The 19,130-nt window shown below is 40.5% G+C and overlaps 3 protein-coding genes across 3 annotated transcripts; all 3 read right to left on the reverse strand.

The window, feature by feature from the left end:
* Positions 1 to 1,855: 1,855 nt before the first annotated feature.
* On the reverse strand, positions 1,856 to 9,447 carry copb2 (COPI coat complex subunit beta 2). Its single transcript, XM_085379080.1, has 22 exons — positions 9,354 to 9,447; positions 8,781 to 8,918; positions 8,565 to 8,651; positions 7,554 to 7,680; positions 7,271 to 7,419; positions 6,622 to 6,768; positions 6,401 to 6,500; positions 6,154 to 6,296; positions 5,783 to 5,982; positions 5,535 to 5,645; positions 5,352 to 5,440; positions 5,145 to 5,251; positions 4,765 to 4,908; positions 4,516 to 4,646; positions 4,126 to 4,333; positions 3,872 to 3,982; positions 3,532 to 3,746; positions 3,274 to 3,412; positions 3,039 to 3,176; positions 2,787 to 2,864; positions 2,502 to 2,633; positions 1,856 to 2,292 (listed from the first exon to the last, which is right to left on the reverse strand). The coding sequence occupies exons 1-22, from the start codon at positions 9,354 to 9,356 to the stop codon at positions 2,197 to 2,199; spliced, it is 2,793 nt and encodes a 930-aa protein (XP_085235206.1). The 5' UTR covers positions 9,357 to 9,447; the 3' UTR covers positions 1,856 to 2,196.
* Positions 9,448 to 9,950: 503 nt separating this feature from the next.
* LOC146613614 (retinol-binding protein 2-like) lies at positions 9,951 to 12,999 on the reverse strand. Its single transcript, XM_085379083.1, has 4 exons — positions 12,884 to 12,999; positions 11,550 to 11,728; positions 10,892 to 10,993; positions 9,951 to 10,085 (listed from the first exon to the last, which is right to left on the reverse strand). The coding sequence occupies exons 1-4, from the start codon at positions 12,978 to 12,980 to the stop codon at positions 10,032 to 10,034; spliced, it is 432 nt and encodes a 143-aa protein (XP_085235209.1). The 5' UTR covers positions 12,981 to 12,999; the 3' UTR covers positions 9,951 to 10,031.
* Positions 13,000 to 14,454: 1,455 nt separating this feature from the next.
* On the reverse strand, positions 14,455 to 17,974 carry rbp1.1 (retinol binding protein 1, cellular, tandem duplicate 1). Its single transcript, XM_085379084.1, has 4 exons — positions 17,902 to 17,974; positions 17,522 to 17,700; positions 16,760 to 16,861; positions 14,455 to 14,505 (listed from the first exon to the last, which is right to left on the reverse strand). The coding sequence occupies exons 1-4, from the start codon at positions 17,972 to 17,974 to the stop codon at positions 14,455 to 14,457; spliced, it is 405 nt and encodes a 134-aa protein (XP_085235210.1).
* Between the last annotated feature and the right edge of the window lie 1,156 nt (positions 17,975 to 19,130).

Below are 19,130 nucleotides of genomic sequence, written 5' to 3' on the forward strand. Positions count from 1 at the left end.
ACAAATGTAAAATTCCACTTTACATTTTAAATCTGCAAGGAGGAGGTTGGGGGGGTGCAAGGATGTAGGGCTTCCCATCATACAGCAGAGAACTGGCATGGAGGGAGAGGTTTTGAAATCAAACGACTCCTTCCACATTTTTATTTGTGTTTTAATTTTGCTGACCTCTTGTAATTGCTATCATAGCACCACTCAGACTGAGAAGAAGTCCAATCAGAGTGATTGAAAGGCAGAGTGATTTGTTTTTCCCACATCAGCAGGTCAAATAACTTAATTTATGACTGTGGATCATGGTTAACCTTCTTCACTTTATTATATGGTCACTGATCACACTTTAGACAGGTTTTATAGCACATGAACTTGTAGACAGGTGTTACTGACATTGATGTATTTAAGCACAAAGCCGTAGTTAATGTGGTTAGTAACATCTGTGTTTACCTGCTATTCCAGATAGAAATGTGTCTTATTACTTTGAGGTGTGCAGTGAAATTTTACACACAAACACATCTACACTTTTAGATAGCATACATCTGGCTGAAGGATAACATACTTTTATAGTCCTTTCTATACAGATGCATTGCATTTTGATAGAACAAATGCTGTAAATTGCATCTTTATAAATGTAACTGTCGAAATATTCCATCTTTACTTTTGCTACTTATCAAAATGTCATAAATAACAAAGCAAGATATCAAGTATCAAACACTGCCTTTTAAAAACTGAATTATGAACACAGAAAAGCACAATGTGGAAAGTGTCTGATTGGCAACAGCTGACTTTTTTGGCATGACAATGGCAAACACACTGTCAATGCAGTCAAAGCAACATGACAGTTTAAAAAGTCTGAAGCTACAGTTAAAGTACTATGAGATAAAAGTACTCTTTATGGGGAATAAATGATATCTTTTCATACTAATATTGCACCTTGTGCATGTGGAGCAAGTTTTAACTGCTTTCTGAGATGCCAGTTATTGTGTCAATACTCAGAAAACAACCTAAAAGAATGCACTTAAGTGCACTGCAGTATAAGTGTTTTTGTTTTTTAACATGTTTACGAGCATAAAGTCGTTTAACCTGTCCAAAACAGTTAGAAGATGCACAATGGGCCTTTCTCATACAGAGAGTAACAACTTGAATCTTAGTAAAGGCTGCATATTAGTCGAGTCTGACTTACTGCCACACCTACATGGTGCAACAGAGACACTATTAATGTTAATTACACAAATGCTGCTGGTGCCAAAAGACGTTTGTAGGTTTTCCTGTTTTTTTAAAAGCAGGTCTGTTTTTCTGACAATTACAAGACTTGCATCACTGGAATTTTCTAAATAATTATGCATTATTATGCTGTTTATTATGCAGCGATGCATGTGTCTGTGTAATTTATACAGCTGGCAGTAGAATGGGAGGATGGCATGGGTCAGGCCAGCGAGAGGAAGAGGCTATGATATCCTAAGTTGAAAGCGGAGGTGGAACAGTGAGGTTGGAGAGCAATAGTTTGCACAGTGGAGATTAACAAACTACAAGTCTAGTCTGTTTCTGTTACTGTACTGGAGCATCTGTAACCCACATAATTTCCTTAGGGATTAATAAAGTATGCTGATTCTGATATAACCACCAAAACTCCTTAAAAAGTTAGAGATGCGTGGCCAAGCCGTACACCACACCATCTCAGGAATTGCTCAGTGCTGCAGTAAGTGGCTGCAGATGATGAGCAAAGACCCCAGCTGGACCCTGACACACTCAATGCTGCTGAGGAACTTATTATTGTTTCATTATTAAAAGCGACATTTGTTAGTTTTTGCGATAACTATCAAGAGTAAGACGCTCTTTAGTCAAATGTGAATATGTACAGAAACCAGTTTATTGGACTGAATGAATGTTCACTTCCACAACAGAAAAAAAGAAAAACAAAAAGCAAAGAGTAATAAAATACAGCCCAGTGGACAGTTTTTCTGAAATTCTCAAACAATAAATGGTTTACAAAATGAGGGAGTCTGTCTACCTTTCTTCTGTGGATAAAACATCAGTGATATCATGATCTGCCACTCAAACACTGCAGTAGGCAGATATGACAATATAACATTTTTACGGACAAATACAAAAGAAAAAAAAAGTGGGGAAAAGGGATTTGGTCTCTCTTTTTCTTTTAAATATGCTCTATAGAGTGCTTGGGAGCAGACTGTTGGCAGGTCTCAATCAATCATCGAGAAAGTCATCATCAAGGTTAACATCTGTGGTGTCAATGTCATCCAGCTCCATGTTGTCCAGGTCCACCTCGAGCTCATCCAGAGTCTAGGACAGAGAGACGCGTACAAAAAAGGAAAATCCTTTTTTAAACAATGTTCCAGCTGAATTTTCATTCGATTTCACTTCATCAACTAAGAACAGTATGTGCTACAAGTTGTTCTGTATGAATAAAACCTAAGTCATCACTTCCACACTAGAAGAGGGATTGATTGTGACCGCATAATAAATCAAAAATAAGGAGCAAAAGTCTTCACCTTATCTTTCTGTGAGAATTCATAGATTTCAGCCTCTTTCTCTTTCTCCACTGCTGCAGGAGGAGCAGGCTCAGGCTGTGAAGGTGTCACTGCAGCAATGGGAGCTGCTGCCTCCTCTTCATCTTGTGTCTGCTAAAAAAGTGAATTAAATAAGGGAATTTTAAATTGTACTTGCCACTAATTTCTCCAGCTTCTATTCATTTTTACAGCCTACAGAAGCTACAGAACAATGAACAGTAATCAGGATAATACAAAAGTACTGAGATATTGATACTCTATGCAAACCTTAGAGACAGGAGGTAGGAAGGTTCCTTTGGGCTCGTATCCCTGGGCCTCTTCAAGAATGTTTCTGTCTTCATTGGGCTGAAAATGTCAAATACAAATTCAGAAGTGCTGCCATATTAGCGATAACACAGTTAATTTACCCAAAACTAAGCATCTTTTTTACTTAAGTCATCAAGGACTTTCAGTGAGTACTTTAATCACTGTCTCCTCACTGCATAATTTAAGTATTTTAACCAAAGTCATTCAGCTTACTGTAACAAGTGGATAGTCTTTAGCAGGCCTAGTGGTTCCCAAGCAGGTTTCTCTCAGGTAGTGTTCAGCTGCAAAGGCTTCTTTCAGCCCGGGGAACAGATTCTCATACTCTGTAGGGTCTGCTAGGGATTCAGCCGCCTACAATGAAGATGCAGGTCATGACCAAGAACAGATACCTAGACTGATGCTGATTGAGTTTAACAACTAAAACAAAAATCTCAAAGACGTAACTAACCTTCTGGTTGACCTTGGCCAGATTCTCCCTCCATAATTTGACCACGCGGGACACCTGGCTGGGTAGGTAAGTGCGAGCCAGGAAGGCAGCTTCAGGTAGTCTGTTTGTTCTGATCAGAAGCTCCAAACACTGATCCAGTCTGTGGAGAAAGCACAGCAGCAAGGCATGAATTACCCTGGTAGCCTCATTTTCAGTGTGAACAACAGCATGGTTCTATTCCACAATTCGCCCCTGCAGGCTTGTACATCTCACACTTACTTTCCCTGAAGGAAGTAGGTCATGAAGGCTACATTGTTTTTGCCGTCCCTTTCTGCTCCTTCAGCCAGCTTGCCCACCATGACAGCATTACCGGAGGCTGTAGCAAGGAGGAGCAGGCCACCGTAATCCTGGGCATGGTGCAGGCACTCTTGGGCCAGGCCAAACTGGCACTTACTGATAGCCAGCTCTGCTAGCTGCTTCCACTTCTGCTCTGACTGTAGAGAACAGAGTAAAAAATATCAGAAATGTACTGGACAGAAAACCTGATCCATTGTGACATCAAATTACAATTTAGGTCAAGCCTTTGATATAGAGTTTGCATTTGCTTCTGTGTCCTTACCTCTGCTTCTACAGCCAGCTGGTAAGCAATCTTCAACTCTCCCAGCTGCAAGGCTAACTCAAACCTGTGCTCAGGGTCTGTGGACACTGCCAGGGCCTGCTGCTTGAAACCCTGATGAGCCAAAGAAATTGAAACCTTAACCATATTCACAACTCAAAAGACAACCATTAAAATAACCTCTAATAGACCAGTTTTCTACAGCTCATGTTTAAAGTCCAGTTGTGTTTCAAGCTGAATGAATTGCCTTTGCTAACCTGTTTCTCCAGGAAGTGTGCCACCCTGGTCCTCTGCTCTTTAGGGATAGTGGGTAGCACCTTGTCAGCCATTCCAAAGTCCCGTCTCATTACAGCAGTCTGGTACTCCAGGACGGAGACCAGCAGGGAGTAGCTGACGATATTGAGCTCCTTGTCTCCCAGATACAGACGGTCATCTTTAGGTATGTAACCCAGTAGGTACATGGTCCTGCAGAAAAGGAAGTAGGTGTGAAAAAGCACCAAGGCTAATTTTAGAGGCCACTTATTCTTTTTGTAGATTACATATTTACTGTAATCATCTGCTGAGTTTCTGCACTGCTGGACTGTGTTTCTAATAAAGTCGGGAGAGCAATTCTATTCAACTCGAGCCTAAATAGTCTGTATTCTTACCTGTCCAAATGTGCAATTGTGACAATCTCTCCTCCAACGTAATAGTTGAGTCTGTTTACAGAGCTGGTGTAGATGAAGCAGTCTCCAACCCAGAGCCCAGTCTTGACAATCTCCTGGATCTCTCCCTGGACCTGAACATGTCATAACAGGTCAAATATATTTCTTAGATCAAGTATTACATTATGCTAAGCTATTCTAAACACTGACTTCCAACAAAGGATGTGAATGCACTCACATCCACACACCTACCTCAAAGGCATCTTCAATACCATCCTCTGTCACTCCCTCGTTGTTCTCTTGGGAGGCAGCGACTTTATCTGCCAGGTAGCGCAGGATGAAGAAGGACTCCTCTGTGGCAATGCAGACCAGTTCACCAGAGTCTGACCAGAAGATCTGAAAAATATGAGAAAAAAGAAAGAAAAAGGTAACCCTACTAGAATTACTGGACAACAGCTTCTGACAATCACTCACTAACTTATTTATATAGGCCAGTGCTAAAAATAAGGTTAGAGAAGCACAAAAGTAATTTGTGGTGACTTCAATTAAAAATGCACAGAGTTTCCAGACTGATAAACAGGGACCAGGACTGAGAACAAATATCTAACTCAGCAGAAGAAAGCCAGTCTTACATGCTTGGGCTGGATCTCAATGCGGCGGATTAACTCTGTGTTCTCCCAGTCGTAAAATGCCAGGCCGTTCACCGACCTCACCCCAAGCAAGAAACCTCCATAGATACCTGTAGAGCAGAAATACAGGGAAAACGTCTGGTGAGAAAGACAGCCAACATACTTCCACTTCCAGTACCACAAATCCATCAGAAGCTAAGATTTCATTACCTTCAGCTCCAAAGTCGGGCTTAAACGATTTCTTTTCTTTGAAGTTTTTAAAGATTTTGACGACACTGCTGCTTTCTCTGATGGCATATCTTTAACAAAGAAATACAGATGTTATTCAATAAGAGAGTAGCAAAGGATTAGGGCAAAGTTACACTCAAGTTACGTTTTAAAATGTTCACTTACTCAGAAGAATCGTGTGCCCACACAAACTCCTGTGCTGAACCAAAGCTCTTGTTTCTCAGTGCCATAGCGGTGTAGATGATGTACTCTCCATCTCCACACACCACAACAAACCTGGTAAATGGAAAAACTGCAAATGAAGCTCCTCTGATAGAAATGTTATTATAAAATGACCAGAAACAAACATCTGTGATGCTCATTTCTGTGGATTTATAAAAAAAAGAAAAGGGCTGGACCAAGTGCATGTCTACCTTCCATTAGGGTTGTGCTGGATGGTTTGAGGGTAAATCTCACAGCTGCCCATGTCTTTGACAGCCAAAGGTAGCCTCTCTCCATCCTTGATTTCGGCATCACCCATGGCCTTCAGGTTGGCCTGCTGTATTTCACTGTGTTTGGCCCAAATGATTTTGCCACTGGTGTCCATAGACATGGCTGGCTCCTCCCGACCCACCTATCCAGGAGTGGATGACGGAAAAAGAAGATAGATTGGAAGAGGATGAAAATAGATTTAAGTTTTGAACACATAATTCATTTACAAAACATGATAACCTTGATAAAATCCAGCTATAAATTAATAAATTTCAAATTCATAGTGAGTCTTTGTCTTCTTCCTTTCCCTCACTTTGATAATGATGCTGCCTTCATCGTAGCCCAGCGCCACATTGTTGGAGCCCCTGAGACCCGACACACACCACACTCGCTCCATGCCATAGTTCAGTGTGCTCTCAAGGCGGTAAGTGCTCGAGTGCCAGATACGCACGGTCCCTGTAGAGGGAGAGAGAACACAGTGTGAAAAGCAATAATTAATGAGATGGCAAAAGATGCATTTTGTGGGTGCACAGGTGAGGATGAGTGGGATTCCTGCTCACCATCCTCTGATCCAGTAATGATGATGGGCAGCTCTGGGTGGAAACTGACGCAAGAGACATTTTGGGCGTGGCCCTCCAGAGTTTGAACGCAGGTTTTGTTCTACAACACACAGCGACAAATGGGTGAAACACTCACATGCACACAATGCTAAACCAACTCTTACCGCAGTAGCACAAGTAAATAATCACAACATTAGGAAAATCAAGTGAAATTCTCCTACCTGGTAGTCCCAGATCTTGACTTGGCGATCATCAGCCCCAGATATCAGGTAGGGCTTGTCTCCTCCACTGTAGTAATCAATACAATTTACTCCTTTCTCATGACCTTCCAAAGTGAAATTGGGAGATGAAGAGCCAAGCTGCCACACCTGTAAGAACCCCAAGAACATGACTACAAATACTTCATGAACTTTTAACTACATGTGTGTAATTTATAGTCATTAAGGAACCTACAATAGTGTATGACCCACAGTTCACAATCCACGGTGCAGATATACTATTCCTCCAGAACTCTCCAAAACATTTAGCTCCTAGGACTAATTTCCAGAAACCTTGAAGTGAAGTAAATATTGCTGTGGGATTTCACTATAGTATAAAATCTGAAAAGCAGACACTGGCCTGATGACATTTTAAAAAGAAAAAGCTATTTTACCACATAATTTCTGTGCACCATCACAAAATAATAAACATTTTACCTTAAATGCTGACAAGTTGATTTTTTTTTAAGAGTATAAGCTCAAATTCCAACCGGATACCCTTGTCTGCATAAATGCTTAAAAGATCATGAACCTTCTCAAGTCTTACCACGGGAAACAGGACTCAGCTTTAGCAGAAGCAGAAGTGAGAAAATACAAAGCAAGAGGCTCCTACCTTAATTGTTCTGTCCAAGGAAGCACTGGCAAACTGATTGTTGTCCTTGGGGTTGATGACAATCTGCATAACATAATGAGTGTGACCCTCAAACACCTGGCTGCATGACCACTTCTTCTCCCAGTCCCAAAGCTTGATCAACATGTCATCTGCAATGACACAAAAACACAGTCATGCATAAAGACAAGTCTTCATAGTATGATCTGTGGAGCATGTGTATGCAGAATGCCACAGATTTCCAAAAAACTAAATGAAGAAAGAAATCATGAGTTTACTAGCGTACCGCTGCTGGTGAGGATGTATGGCTGGGTTGGATGGACAGCAATGCAACGAATGTAGTCGGAGTGTGCCTCAAACATGTGGACTCGCTCCAAGGTGTTGTAGTTGAACACACGGATCTGCATGTCATCCTACACAGGGATAATAAAAAAGCTGAGTTACTACTTGAAAACACATCATTTTAAGATTTTAACAACATTGGAAAACAAGATATGATCATGTGACTCCCTCAAAAACTTAGTGCACATAACATCTGAAAGATAACAATATCCTTAAAAAAATCATGTCATTAGTTTTTAAAAGTATTACTTAAAAGTTACTATTTGGCACTTCTGTTGTTTTTACTAGATGCAGGTGGATGTCTGCCTAGTGACCTGGTAGTTGACTATTTGAGTGGCAGACCACAGCATGTGTGGGATCAGGTAGGGTGATGAGGAACTATGCTGTGGCGGCAACTTTGTTACATAGTGTGAGCAGAACAATCTGTATCTTAATGTGACAAAAACTATGGAGCTAGTTGGGGAGGATTGGAACACTGATGATTCGTATTTCTGTACATGAGATCTGGGCAGACACAGGGAATGACCACAATAACAAAAAACTGAACTTCAATAAAAATACAGAAGACCCCCTACAGTAAGTGCTAGAGGAATATCTACTTTCTGAAATGACTGAGCTCTTTTAATATCTTCTGGATGATGCACAATATTCTCTGGTGGCCAGTGGCATTCTCTATTCTGTTGTGTTTGATGGGGCATTAAGCTGATCCACAGGACCAGAAATGTTGGTGATTTGGAACTTGACACTCTGAAAGCAGTTTTTCAGAAAAGAGGATGCTATCTAAGTTATCGAGAATACTGGTCAGTCTTTTAACCCCATCCATGACAGTCACAAGAGCATGTTTTCATTTGCCATGTCTTTTGGAGTATTTCATTTAACATACAGCACCTTTGAATTTGTCAGCTTTTTTTTTTCTGAGCTGTGATCCCAACAGAAATAAGTAAATATTACTCACCGCTCCTGTGATGACCCAGTTCTTCCTTGCCACAAATTTAGAAGCTCTGACAGGCAGGTCGCAAACTTCGAAAGTCTTGACAAGAGTCTGAAAAGAGAGCCGGCTTATAGTTTGCAACATATGGATGCGACACATCAGTGATCATCTATATGGATGTGAAGTCAGCAGTCTTTTTTATATAAGCAATTTGGCACGACTGTCACACTGGCTTCGTACCTGAGTTTCATGGTTCCAAACACAGACGCTGCCGTTGTACAGACTAGCCAGCATCCATGGCTCAGTTGGGTGAAGGTCCACACTCTTCACCCGGTCTGACCTGGCTGTCAGCCTCCGCTTAATGTCCAGCCTCAGAGGCTGAAAAGACGGAAAGAGATCAGTGTTTCCAAGCGCTGTTACAGGTGTTATATTGAACTTAAAGTGTATCTTAAAAACAATGAAGCTTCAAACAACAACTGGTAGCAAAACCAAAGCATCGATTAGCAGATAGCATTCAACTCAATATATTTCGTTTAATCAAGATAAATCTGTAACTGTGCATCCGTTAGTAATAACTGCGCAACTAACTCAACACAAATGTACCCACATGCTAACACTGGAAAAAAAAAAGCTTAGGTTGGAAATCCTAAAAGGCCGTAAGCTACAAGCTCTCGTGCTAACTCAAGCTAATTAGCCGCTAAGCTAGCTGCAAGATATTATTATTTGACATTGATTCACGGCTCTTTTTAAAACAAATAAGTTGGTATGTATACAAACAAAAACACACTCTGGGATGTTTAAAATGCCTCCTACCATGTTTTGTCCCCGTGTTGTCACAATAAAATCAGAGAAATGTGTTGCGAACAGTTTCAATCGGGGTCCAAATGTTGCGTTTTTCCAGTGAACAGCCTAGTGGACACTGACGTGGAACTTCCTGAAACGCAATCTCGCGTGAGTTGAGCCGTGCAAGTGCTGACGTGACAACATCCGTGAGCTTTGCTGCAGTCAGTCGTCAAGCTGCCACGGTGTCATTCTATGCTGTGTGTAAAGACTATATCCTATGTCTATTTTTATTCTATTATATCAGTTGCTATACAAATATAACTTCACCACCATCCATGGTTAGCCTATAGGATAAACAGAGCGCCTTTCCAATGTCATATTTTAAGATGAGTAATTTGTTGTCAATTATTTGTTTCGAAAGCAACATGAAAATTGTCCTAACCTTGTTGTCAGCTCAGTCTTATGTCCGTTTTATAATAAAAATGTAAAAATATGTTATTTTTTCTCCATTACTATCACATCATTGTCTGTTGTTAGATAGATAGATAGATAGATAGATAGATAGATAGATAGATAGATAGATAGATAGATAGATAGATAGATAGATAGATAGATACAATATGGTTCTCAAAGCATCTTTATTCATCAATTCATTCTGCTCATATATTTAACAAAACATGTCACGTTCATTTAGAAGCATTGACTTTATTATTCTTTTTTCTTGAACACCTGACGACAAACTACACTTTCACATGTCAGCTCCTGTGGAGGAAGAGAAATCTCTTAATGTTATTCAGCAGAGGGATCAAAAGAACATTAAGCAATGTTATAGCTGGCCATTTTATACTTAACAGTCATATCCTGATTATGCAACACCTCCCACTAATGCAGTGGTTCCCAAACTTTTTTTTTGCTAGGGCCCTCTTTGTTTTACAAGCAAAATGGTTTTAAAAACATAAACAACTGTGGGATACTGTTTGCCCGTGATTTGAACAGGGGGAACAAATTGTGGCAGGATATTATTTGTATCCCGCTGTAACTTTACTGTATAAAGAGCTAACATCTCCAAAATGTCAGGAGTAGTTAGTCATTACAACAAGTGTTTGTGAACTAAAAATCAAGAATGTGGGATACTGTTTGTCCGTGATTTGAAGAGCCCAGCGCTGCTCCCGACGAAGGAAAAACCAATTCTGCAAGGGAGACCTACCTCGGCACTTGTGCAAGTGAAACCAAAGGGAGGATATGCTTCATCATATTTTCTAGTCTTTGGCTTAGAATGAAGTTGGTTTGGAAACATATATAACTATGCTTCATCCCGTGCTTTGCGTTTGAGTGGGCGCCCCGTGCTAGTAGTGTCCAAGCGTTTTTGGGTTTTCTTTTCCCTTTTCATACCACGCCCCCCCTGCAATGGCTCTGTGCCCGACCTAGGGGGCGGGCCCCACACTTTGGGAAGCTCTGCATTAATGGGACACATTTCTTTATTATCATTCAGCACACGCTCAGTCTCAAATCTTTCAAAACATAAAAAGAAAAGAAAAATCTAAATATCAGAAGCACTGTTAGCCCACCAGGTAGAGTTTGTCTCCTTCAGTCCAGTGCTTCCAGCCACGGTTGGCCTTCTCGCCTTTCTGAGTGCACACAAGCTTGTCCCCATCCCACTTCACCAGACTCTGAAGACAACAGTTAAACAGTTAAGCCAGTTTTTAGCTGGCGTAATGTAATTTTGTCTGAACATTGTGATAAGGAATTTCATGTTCAGATAAGCTTATATCACTGCTGCTCACATGCTCGGATTTATAACCCGAAGGCTAATGAACACTAACCAGCTTATCCTTGCTTTTATGCTAGTTTTTTAGCACTGACTTATCATAGGCCTATTTGCTCGTTTTTTAAAACATTAAAGCATCAGCTAGTGCAGAGTATTAAACGAAACTTGACACTGATGAGCTTATAAATCAGTCTGAAATATACAGGACTGAATACTAATTACAGATATATGAAATGAATCACCAGCGTGTGTGAATGTGTGTGTGAATGGGTGGATGACAGGTTGTGTAAAGCGCTTTGGGGTCCTTAGGGACTAGAAAAGCGCTATACAAATACAGGCCATTTACCATTTACCATGAAAGATGGATTCATTTTTTTAAGAACCTTTTGCTTCAGGTACCCTGGACACACATGGGCAAGGACTGACTTATCACATCTGGACTCCAGTGGTTATCTTACCTTGACATTTCTGTTGTCTAGTCCCTTGGTGTACTCATCAAACTCCACCCCTACAGTGAAGGCCAGCTCATAATTCCTAAAGGTGCTCAGTGTTTTGAAGTCAAACTTGTCCCCATCTTGGAAAACCACTTTGGTCTGAGATAGGGAGATGGCAATTTTCCTTGTAGCAAAGTCAATATCTAGGAGCAGATTACAGAAGATTGTTCAGGCTGTATCTGAAGAGGAACAGATGATGAAGTGCGGATGAACTGTGGTAACTCCTTAGTTACATATTAGTAATATAGCTAGCTGTGATTTTATATGTTGCGGTGATGTGAAAAAGTATTTGCCCTCTTCCTGATTTCTTATTTTTTCCATATTTTTCACACTTGTTTCAGATCATAGACAAAGAAAACCTGAATAAATGCAAAATGCTGTTTCTGAATGATGAAGAAAGAGGATAAGGATCAAAGCTGGTCCTATGTTAAATTAAATTTTTTGGGAAGGTTTTAGTCTTGTTACATTTGGAATAAAACTAACACAGCATTGTATTGAAAGTACAACAAACCAACAGTTAAACATGGTGGTGGTAGTGTGATGGTCGGTGGCTGCTTTGCTGCTTCAGGACTTGGACGCTGATAAAAACCATGTTTTAAATTATAAAACCACGAATTCTGCTCTCTACCAGAAACTCCTGAATATCTGACCATTAGTTTGTGTCCTGAAGCTCAAGAGCACTTGGGTTATGCAGTAGGTAATGATCTGAAACATACCAGTAAGTCCACCTCTGAACGTGCCAAACAGGCCATTCATGCTTGAAAATCCTCCAGGGTAGCTGAATTTAAACAATTCTGCAAAGAAGAGCGGGCTAAAATTCCTCCACAGGGATGTGAAGAGTCTTTGCCAGCTATTGCATTAATTCTGTACTTGCTGCCAAGCGTGGCACAACCATTTATTAGACTTAAGGGGCAATTACTTTTTAACATGTTTGGATGACTGTTTTTCCCTTAATAGATAAGATCATTTTTTAAAAACTGGATTTCATTTTTACTCATGTTACCTTTGTCTAATATTAATTATTCATTGATAATCTGAAACATCTAAGTGTGACAACTAGGCAACAATTTAAGAAATCAGGAAGGGGGCAAATACTTTTTCACAGCATAATATGTATGTATGATGTATAATCACACTCAGTTTTACTCAACAAGAATCTGTAGTAAGTAGCTCAAAATTAGACGGTTGTTCTGTTAAGAAAAAGATTAAAAGTATTCAAATCTTTTAATCTTTCTTTAATCATATAACTAAGACATTTTAGTCTAAAATTGAACATATCAGGATGTAAGTTTTCTTACTCAGTACTTTCAAGTAATCCTCAAATTTCTCACTGGATTCCAGTATCCATTTTCCACTAAAGTCTGCTGGCATGGCTGCAGCTGGTGAAGCTGGCATGTGACTGAAGAGTGTAGGGAGTGGGGAAGAGGCAGGGTGTCCTAATGCTGTGTTGCTTTTATATGAGTGGGGGGCACGGGGGCAGAGTGCAACTGATAAGTGAGTTTATAGCTTAAAGAGGATTGGCAGTGGCAGTTATTTCTGAGGGGGAGGACGTGCTTTCTGCGGTCACTGACGGAGATTACCACAGGCACATCTGTGGGCATCCACGTTAAAGTGTACCATCACCGTCGCTCTCAATGCACATGTGTAGCCAGGAGAGGCTATTCTGTTTTCAGTGCTAACACTGTTTGGTCTGTTTCAATGGCAAACTCAACCAGAGCATTTGAACTTTGAACAGGTTTGAAGGTTAATAAAGTTCAACCCAACCTTTTTGTTTTCCAGAGATCCCCTCCAGAAGGTTTAGTGCTACAGTATAATCACATTGAGGCACCTATAACTGAAACGCAGACTTAAAAAGAGCCCACCTTCAGCCGATGACCAACAAATTTATTGAGAATAAACACGCTTCTCTGGTTTTGTGTCGACACCTCACTCCTTCATAAAAGAACTTTTTTTAAACCACCCAAAGCAAGAGGACATAAATCAATAACAGCTCCTCTGAGGAATGATAAGTCAACAGAGCTTGCAGGTATACGCTGGCGAGGTGCCTGTGTGTGAATGCACAACAAGCAGCAGGAAGGAGTCAAAAGAGCAGCACAATCTGAAGCAGCAGCGAAGAATGAGCAAGTGAGTTGCACAGCACGTATAGATTATGCCCAATTGGTAATGACATGGCACAAAGCGAGGTGACAGATTAAGTGATTCAAAGCTAAATGTGACCTGAGCTGTTTGGTTCATTCGCAAGAGGAAGCAAAGAGATTTCTCTCACATGGGAAGAGAGGTATTTTCATCTCAAAAGAGCTTCTGATACACTGGATGGTTTAGAACGGCTTCATTTATTGATTGATTCAACATTCACAGCCACAGTCTTAAAGGAACTGGGACAAATACATGTAACATTTTTATTCTGGAGACTGAGCATCTCAGCCAAGTTCTGCTCTTACCATCGTCCTTCAGTTGTAATCATTTACAAAACTAAGTCAATACATTTCTCTTCACTGCATCCACAACATTCCCAGCTGGCTCGCCCATCAGATCAGCTACAGCTATGGCACTTACGCATGCGTCCAGCACATCTAAACCTGCTAATCAAAGCACCCACCTTGAAACAAATACACAGTATTGGATTTTGTGGTGTTATATGTCAACTTGCCCATTTGTGCTACAAAGAAATTCCTTTGGCAAAGTAAGGCAACAGCATGATGGAACAGAAACGTGTGTTTGGTGAATTCACTACAGTAACATGAACACACGGACAGGCTGGAGGGATAAAAGGAAAGTCGGACTGTATGTTAGAGGAAGAGGTTGTTCCTGATGTGTCTCTCTGAGCCAGTTTTTGGTGCAGGCACCAGACTGTTCACTGAAAGCTGCTTTAAGTCTTCTTGAAGACCTGCTTGGAAACAACTCCTGCAGCTCTCAGCTCCTGGAGAGAAAAATACATGTTTGATATGTTTATTCAGACATGTGAGAGACTCAGAAAGTAATGCTGACCAATGAGAACCTCTAAGCAGTAGATGGACAAGGATTAGTGTCATCATTAACCAGAAGTAAGTGGTGTTTACTTTAATCATAAAAAGTGATACAAAAAATTACCAACTTGTAGTTAGAAAGGGGGGAGGGGCTAAAAACATCAGAGCTATCACAAACACTGGCATTCAAGGTCACATTGAACCCTGTGGCCGATTTAGAATCACCAGTTAAAATAACATGCATGTCTCTGGACTGTGGGAAGACGCAGGTAAGAACCCATGCAGGTACAGGGAGAATGTGAAAAAACTCCACACAGAAAGGTCCCTGCAGGCCGGTGGATTCAAACCCAGGACCATGAGGCATCACTGCTAACCACTGCACTACTACACGCCGCCCTAAAAAAATTAAAATTTAAAAAGAAAAAAAAAAAAAAACAAGGAAAAAAGATGTTCAAGCTTTAAAAGTAAAAGAAAAATAATACCCTGTAGTTTATTTCATTTTAAAAAGACCTATCAAGTTCTGCCAAGATAAGCACGTAAACATGAAATATGGCAGCACTGTGGACTATTGCAAGATATAAACGAGAAGAACAAAGCGGTCTCTGAAGGAAACGGTTTCCAAGGCCTAATCCGTGGATCGACTTCCTTCGAGGCGTGGACGTCTATCAGCAGAGAATGTACCTTCACCTATCAGCAGAGAATGTCCCTTAGTCTGTAACACAGTCAAATATATTCTCAAGTAATATTCAAGCATGCCATTCAGCGTGTTAGTACGAGCTCGGGAGCAGCTTGGGAGAACAAGAAAACAGAGACTGCTTCAGATTGTCTTCCCAAATTGACTCAACTTTATTCACAAGTATAACAGTTTATATAGAGGGTAAAATTCATGAGACAGCAGATTATCAGTTTAAACCAGTACAGACCAAGATAAGGCAGCGTCTTCCTGCCCATGGGTGAAGAAGCATCCTTTGTGTAGTTTATCAGTTCAGCTACAATTGTGATTATCTCAGCGACATATTTTCAAGGCACAAAACAAAGAGTTCTTTCATTAGTGAAATCTGAAACAAACCATTTGGCCTTCAACAGGCGTCTAAAAGATTAAGAAACTAATCTAGCTGAGGGAGTGATCTCTGTGGTATTTCAACCTTGTACCAGCCTGTGATTCTCACACATCAATTCTTGGGTCAAAGAGAAAAATAACTAAAACAAAGGGGCCTTATTGAATGACAGAGTTTTCCTGTATAATGTCACTATAAAACAATATCCAGTAAATGCTACCATGGTACTAAAATACCTAACAGTCTCTTTAATCACGACAAGATTGTTGGTTTGTGTCCGTTCAACCTTGTAACACAGAGATCACTGATGTTGTTTTATTTTATTGATCGCTGATTATTTATTTTCCCAAAGACATGGGTAAATCTTATTGACCCACAAAAGAACACTGAATCCTTCAAATGACCTGAAAAAAGTCGCCCCTCTTTACACTGAATTAATACACATTTCCAGTTGCAGTTCATGTGTCAGCCACCAGGGGTCTCTGTTGCTCTACACTCAAACCGGCTCTGGGGATCTCTCCACTAATACTGTAACTAATTTCAGGCAAGCTGATTGAAAACATCTGCTAGCATCACTTAAACCAAATAACTTGGCAGATTATTTTTTGTTTAGCTTTGATGGCCGTAATCATACACAGGAAAATCTGATAATGCTGTGCTAATGAAAACACTAATGGGCTACTTATTGCGTTAATGTATTTTCAGATGCAAATGCGCTTTAACAGATTTTATAAAAACATTTATGATGCATTTGTTGGCTAACTCGAAGGCTCTGCTCCTAAAGACTGACAGAGGTGCCAACTACAAGAGTAGAAGAATTTGGATGGCTTTTAATTTCACAGTATGCACTTTTTTTTTTTTTAATCATGCAGTTTGCATCTGGAGGGAACACTTGGGAATCAAATATGTGAGCAGAGCTATTTAATTAAGTGGAAATAATTATTTGGCTGTGAGTCAGTTGTGTAACTGTCAGAAATCCTCCATACAGACTGTAATGTTACTGCAGCTTGAGCTGGTAGTTAATTCATGCTAGAGTCCCACATAAAAATCAATGCTCTTCACATACAGCGCTGAGAGGCATTCTGGATTTGGATTAAAGTGTCTAAATTGAATGCATTAATATTCATGGCAGGAACTGATGTTTTCTTACCAGATGAAGCTCATCTCCCTCCACCCAGTGGGTCCAGCCTCTCCCTTCGATCTCTCCCTTCTGCACACACACCAGCCTGTCCCCCTCCCAGGTGATGGTGGTCTGCAAAACATCACAAGACAGAGAGAGAGTGAAAAAAGCACGAGGCATCAGGGAAGGATCTCTTACTACTCTTAAAACAGAGCATATTGATTTTAGTATGCAGAATACAATAAGCTGAATGAGTGACCCAGTTCTCACCATTTTCCATAATTATTCAGATAGATCTTTACACACAAACATGTGAATTTCCCTCTTAGCGGCATTCCAAACAGCTTAAGGCTTAACTAAAATCACCCTATAAGCATACAAAAAAAGGGCTTTTGATGGGGACCACAAATAATCTGTGATCCTATTCAGCAGTCAGTGACATAATCTGATTAAATATGAGTTCTATCCTCGACCAGTTCTTTCCATGCAGCTTTTGACATTGTTCCTTTTTACAACAATTTATAAGAGTTTGTAAAAAGTTGGAGGAAACTTTTATGAGTGGGTAGATGTTTTTTCTGCTATTGTATAAAACAACCAGTTCTTGCAACACCATGTGCTCATTATGCTGAAGGGTGGAAATCGTTTACACGCCCACAGAATCTGCACTCCTGTGTGTCACTGCCCAAGATCCCAACACCTGGCAGCAGTGTGGTTCATCTGTGATGTTTAGCTAAAGTCTCAGCAGGTTCCTAACTACAGATGCATTTAAGTACAAAAAGTAAAAAATCTTACCATGCATTTCCTGTCGTCCACTCCAGACAGATCCTCCTCAAACTCTTGGCCCACGTAGAAATCCATGTTGTAGTTTTTGAAGGTGCTGAGAGTCTTGATGATTATGTGGTCGCCCTCGTGAACGATGTCCTTGTCAGGCTTCAGCAAGGTGGCAATTTTCCTGATGGCAATGTTTACATCTGGCCCGTGAGCAAGGTGACAGAAAATGAATTGAAAACAAAGAAGCAGTGAGGTTTTATGCATATATGGACGTACAAAGAATTGCCTCAGATTGTGTAAAGATCAGGTTTATAATGTCATCATTGCTTTTTCGAGCTGTACATTTGTGATCTGTGCCTTCCTTCTCTGGGCTTGACTCCCTGCTGAACTAATAAACTCACCCAGAGCTTTCAGATACTCCTCGAAGTTATCATTGGAAATCATTTTCCAATATCCGGTCAGATTAGGGACCATGTTGGCTGTTCCTCTGCTGGTTTCTTCACTTCCAGAGAATGAGGATGTCTGTTGTGGACATCTGCTGGGGATGGAGTGCAGAAAATACTCTCAAAAGCCCCAATTTGAACCAAACTCATTTTAATCCGATTACCCTGCTGGGTTTCACTTCTTTTCTTTTTTTTAACGGAAAATCTTGCTGGCACCTCCCACTTCCCTCCCAATGCCAACACCACGTAATCTCTCAATCCTCACCACGCTTTTACTGTGCTGGGAACCAGCGGTATGCATGTAAACACTTGTGTGCCTTATGTTGGAGAATGCTTACATGTTTAGGTGGGATTAGGATCAATACGCCTTCTCTATTAATTGACACAGGCCTGTTTATTTATGAAGCCACGTGTGTCAGATTTGGCCTGAAAGCTGATTCTTTTGTATAAAATGAGGCCTGCTTCAATGATGTTTGAATCATTTTTTTCCTTTTTTTTTAAATTAAATATCGGAGCCATCGACAGTCAGACTAAATGAGTACAAAAGAAATCACTCAGAGAGCAAGTGAAAATGGCTGAATGGAGCATGCTAAGAGGATAATATTCACAGCACAAAAGCAGAATCACCTGAGCTTAAAATGATCCAACTCAAACAATTATCTGTGGCACAATATGTCTGTCACATCTTCTGTCTCGCCTAAATAACTCAATTAATTTGATAATCTCTCTTTTGGGCAGCGCGCTGCAGCCAACACACCGCCTAAATCCTTTGCTGACTGAAAGACAGGCAAAGACACACACCATCATCATAATCGCCACTATTTAGTATCAATGGAATAGCAGCGCTTTCAGCCATTGGTCTCAGTGAGAAAACACCTCCCGTAACCGAGCAACTGTCAGGATTACTTTAAATCCTTTGGTGGAAGAAACGCGGGCCTCACAGACACAGTGTGTGGATGACAATGGTGAAAATGAATAGAGCCAAGAAGGAATCGCTGTTGTTAGGAGAGGCAGCTGCTGGGTAGAAACACCCACAGTGACACTCACATAAGAAATACGAATCAAAGAAGAAGAGAAAAGATGCAGATTCAAGTCTACTTACCTGGAAGCCTAGCAACTAAGATGTACACTCACTGGCCACTTTATTAAGTATTTATTAGCTTACTAGTACAGCTCTGGACCTCCTT

Source organism: Diplotaxodon limnothrissa, linkage group LG18, assembly GCF_057381915.1.
Source record: "Diplotaxodon limnothrissa isolate DT_005_m linkage group LG18, D_limnothrissa_male_GT1.1, whole genome shotgun sequence".
NCBI lineage: Eukaryota > Metazoa > Chordata > Actinopteri > Cichliformes > Cichlidae > Diplotaxodon > Diplotaxodon limnothrissa.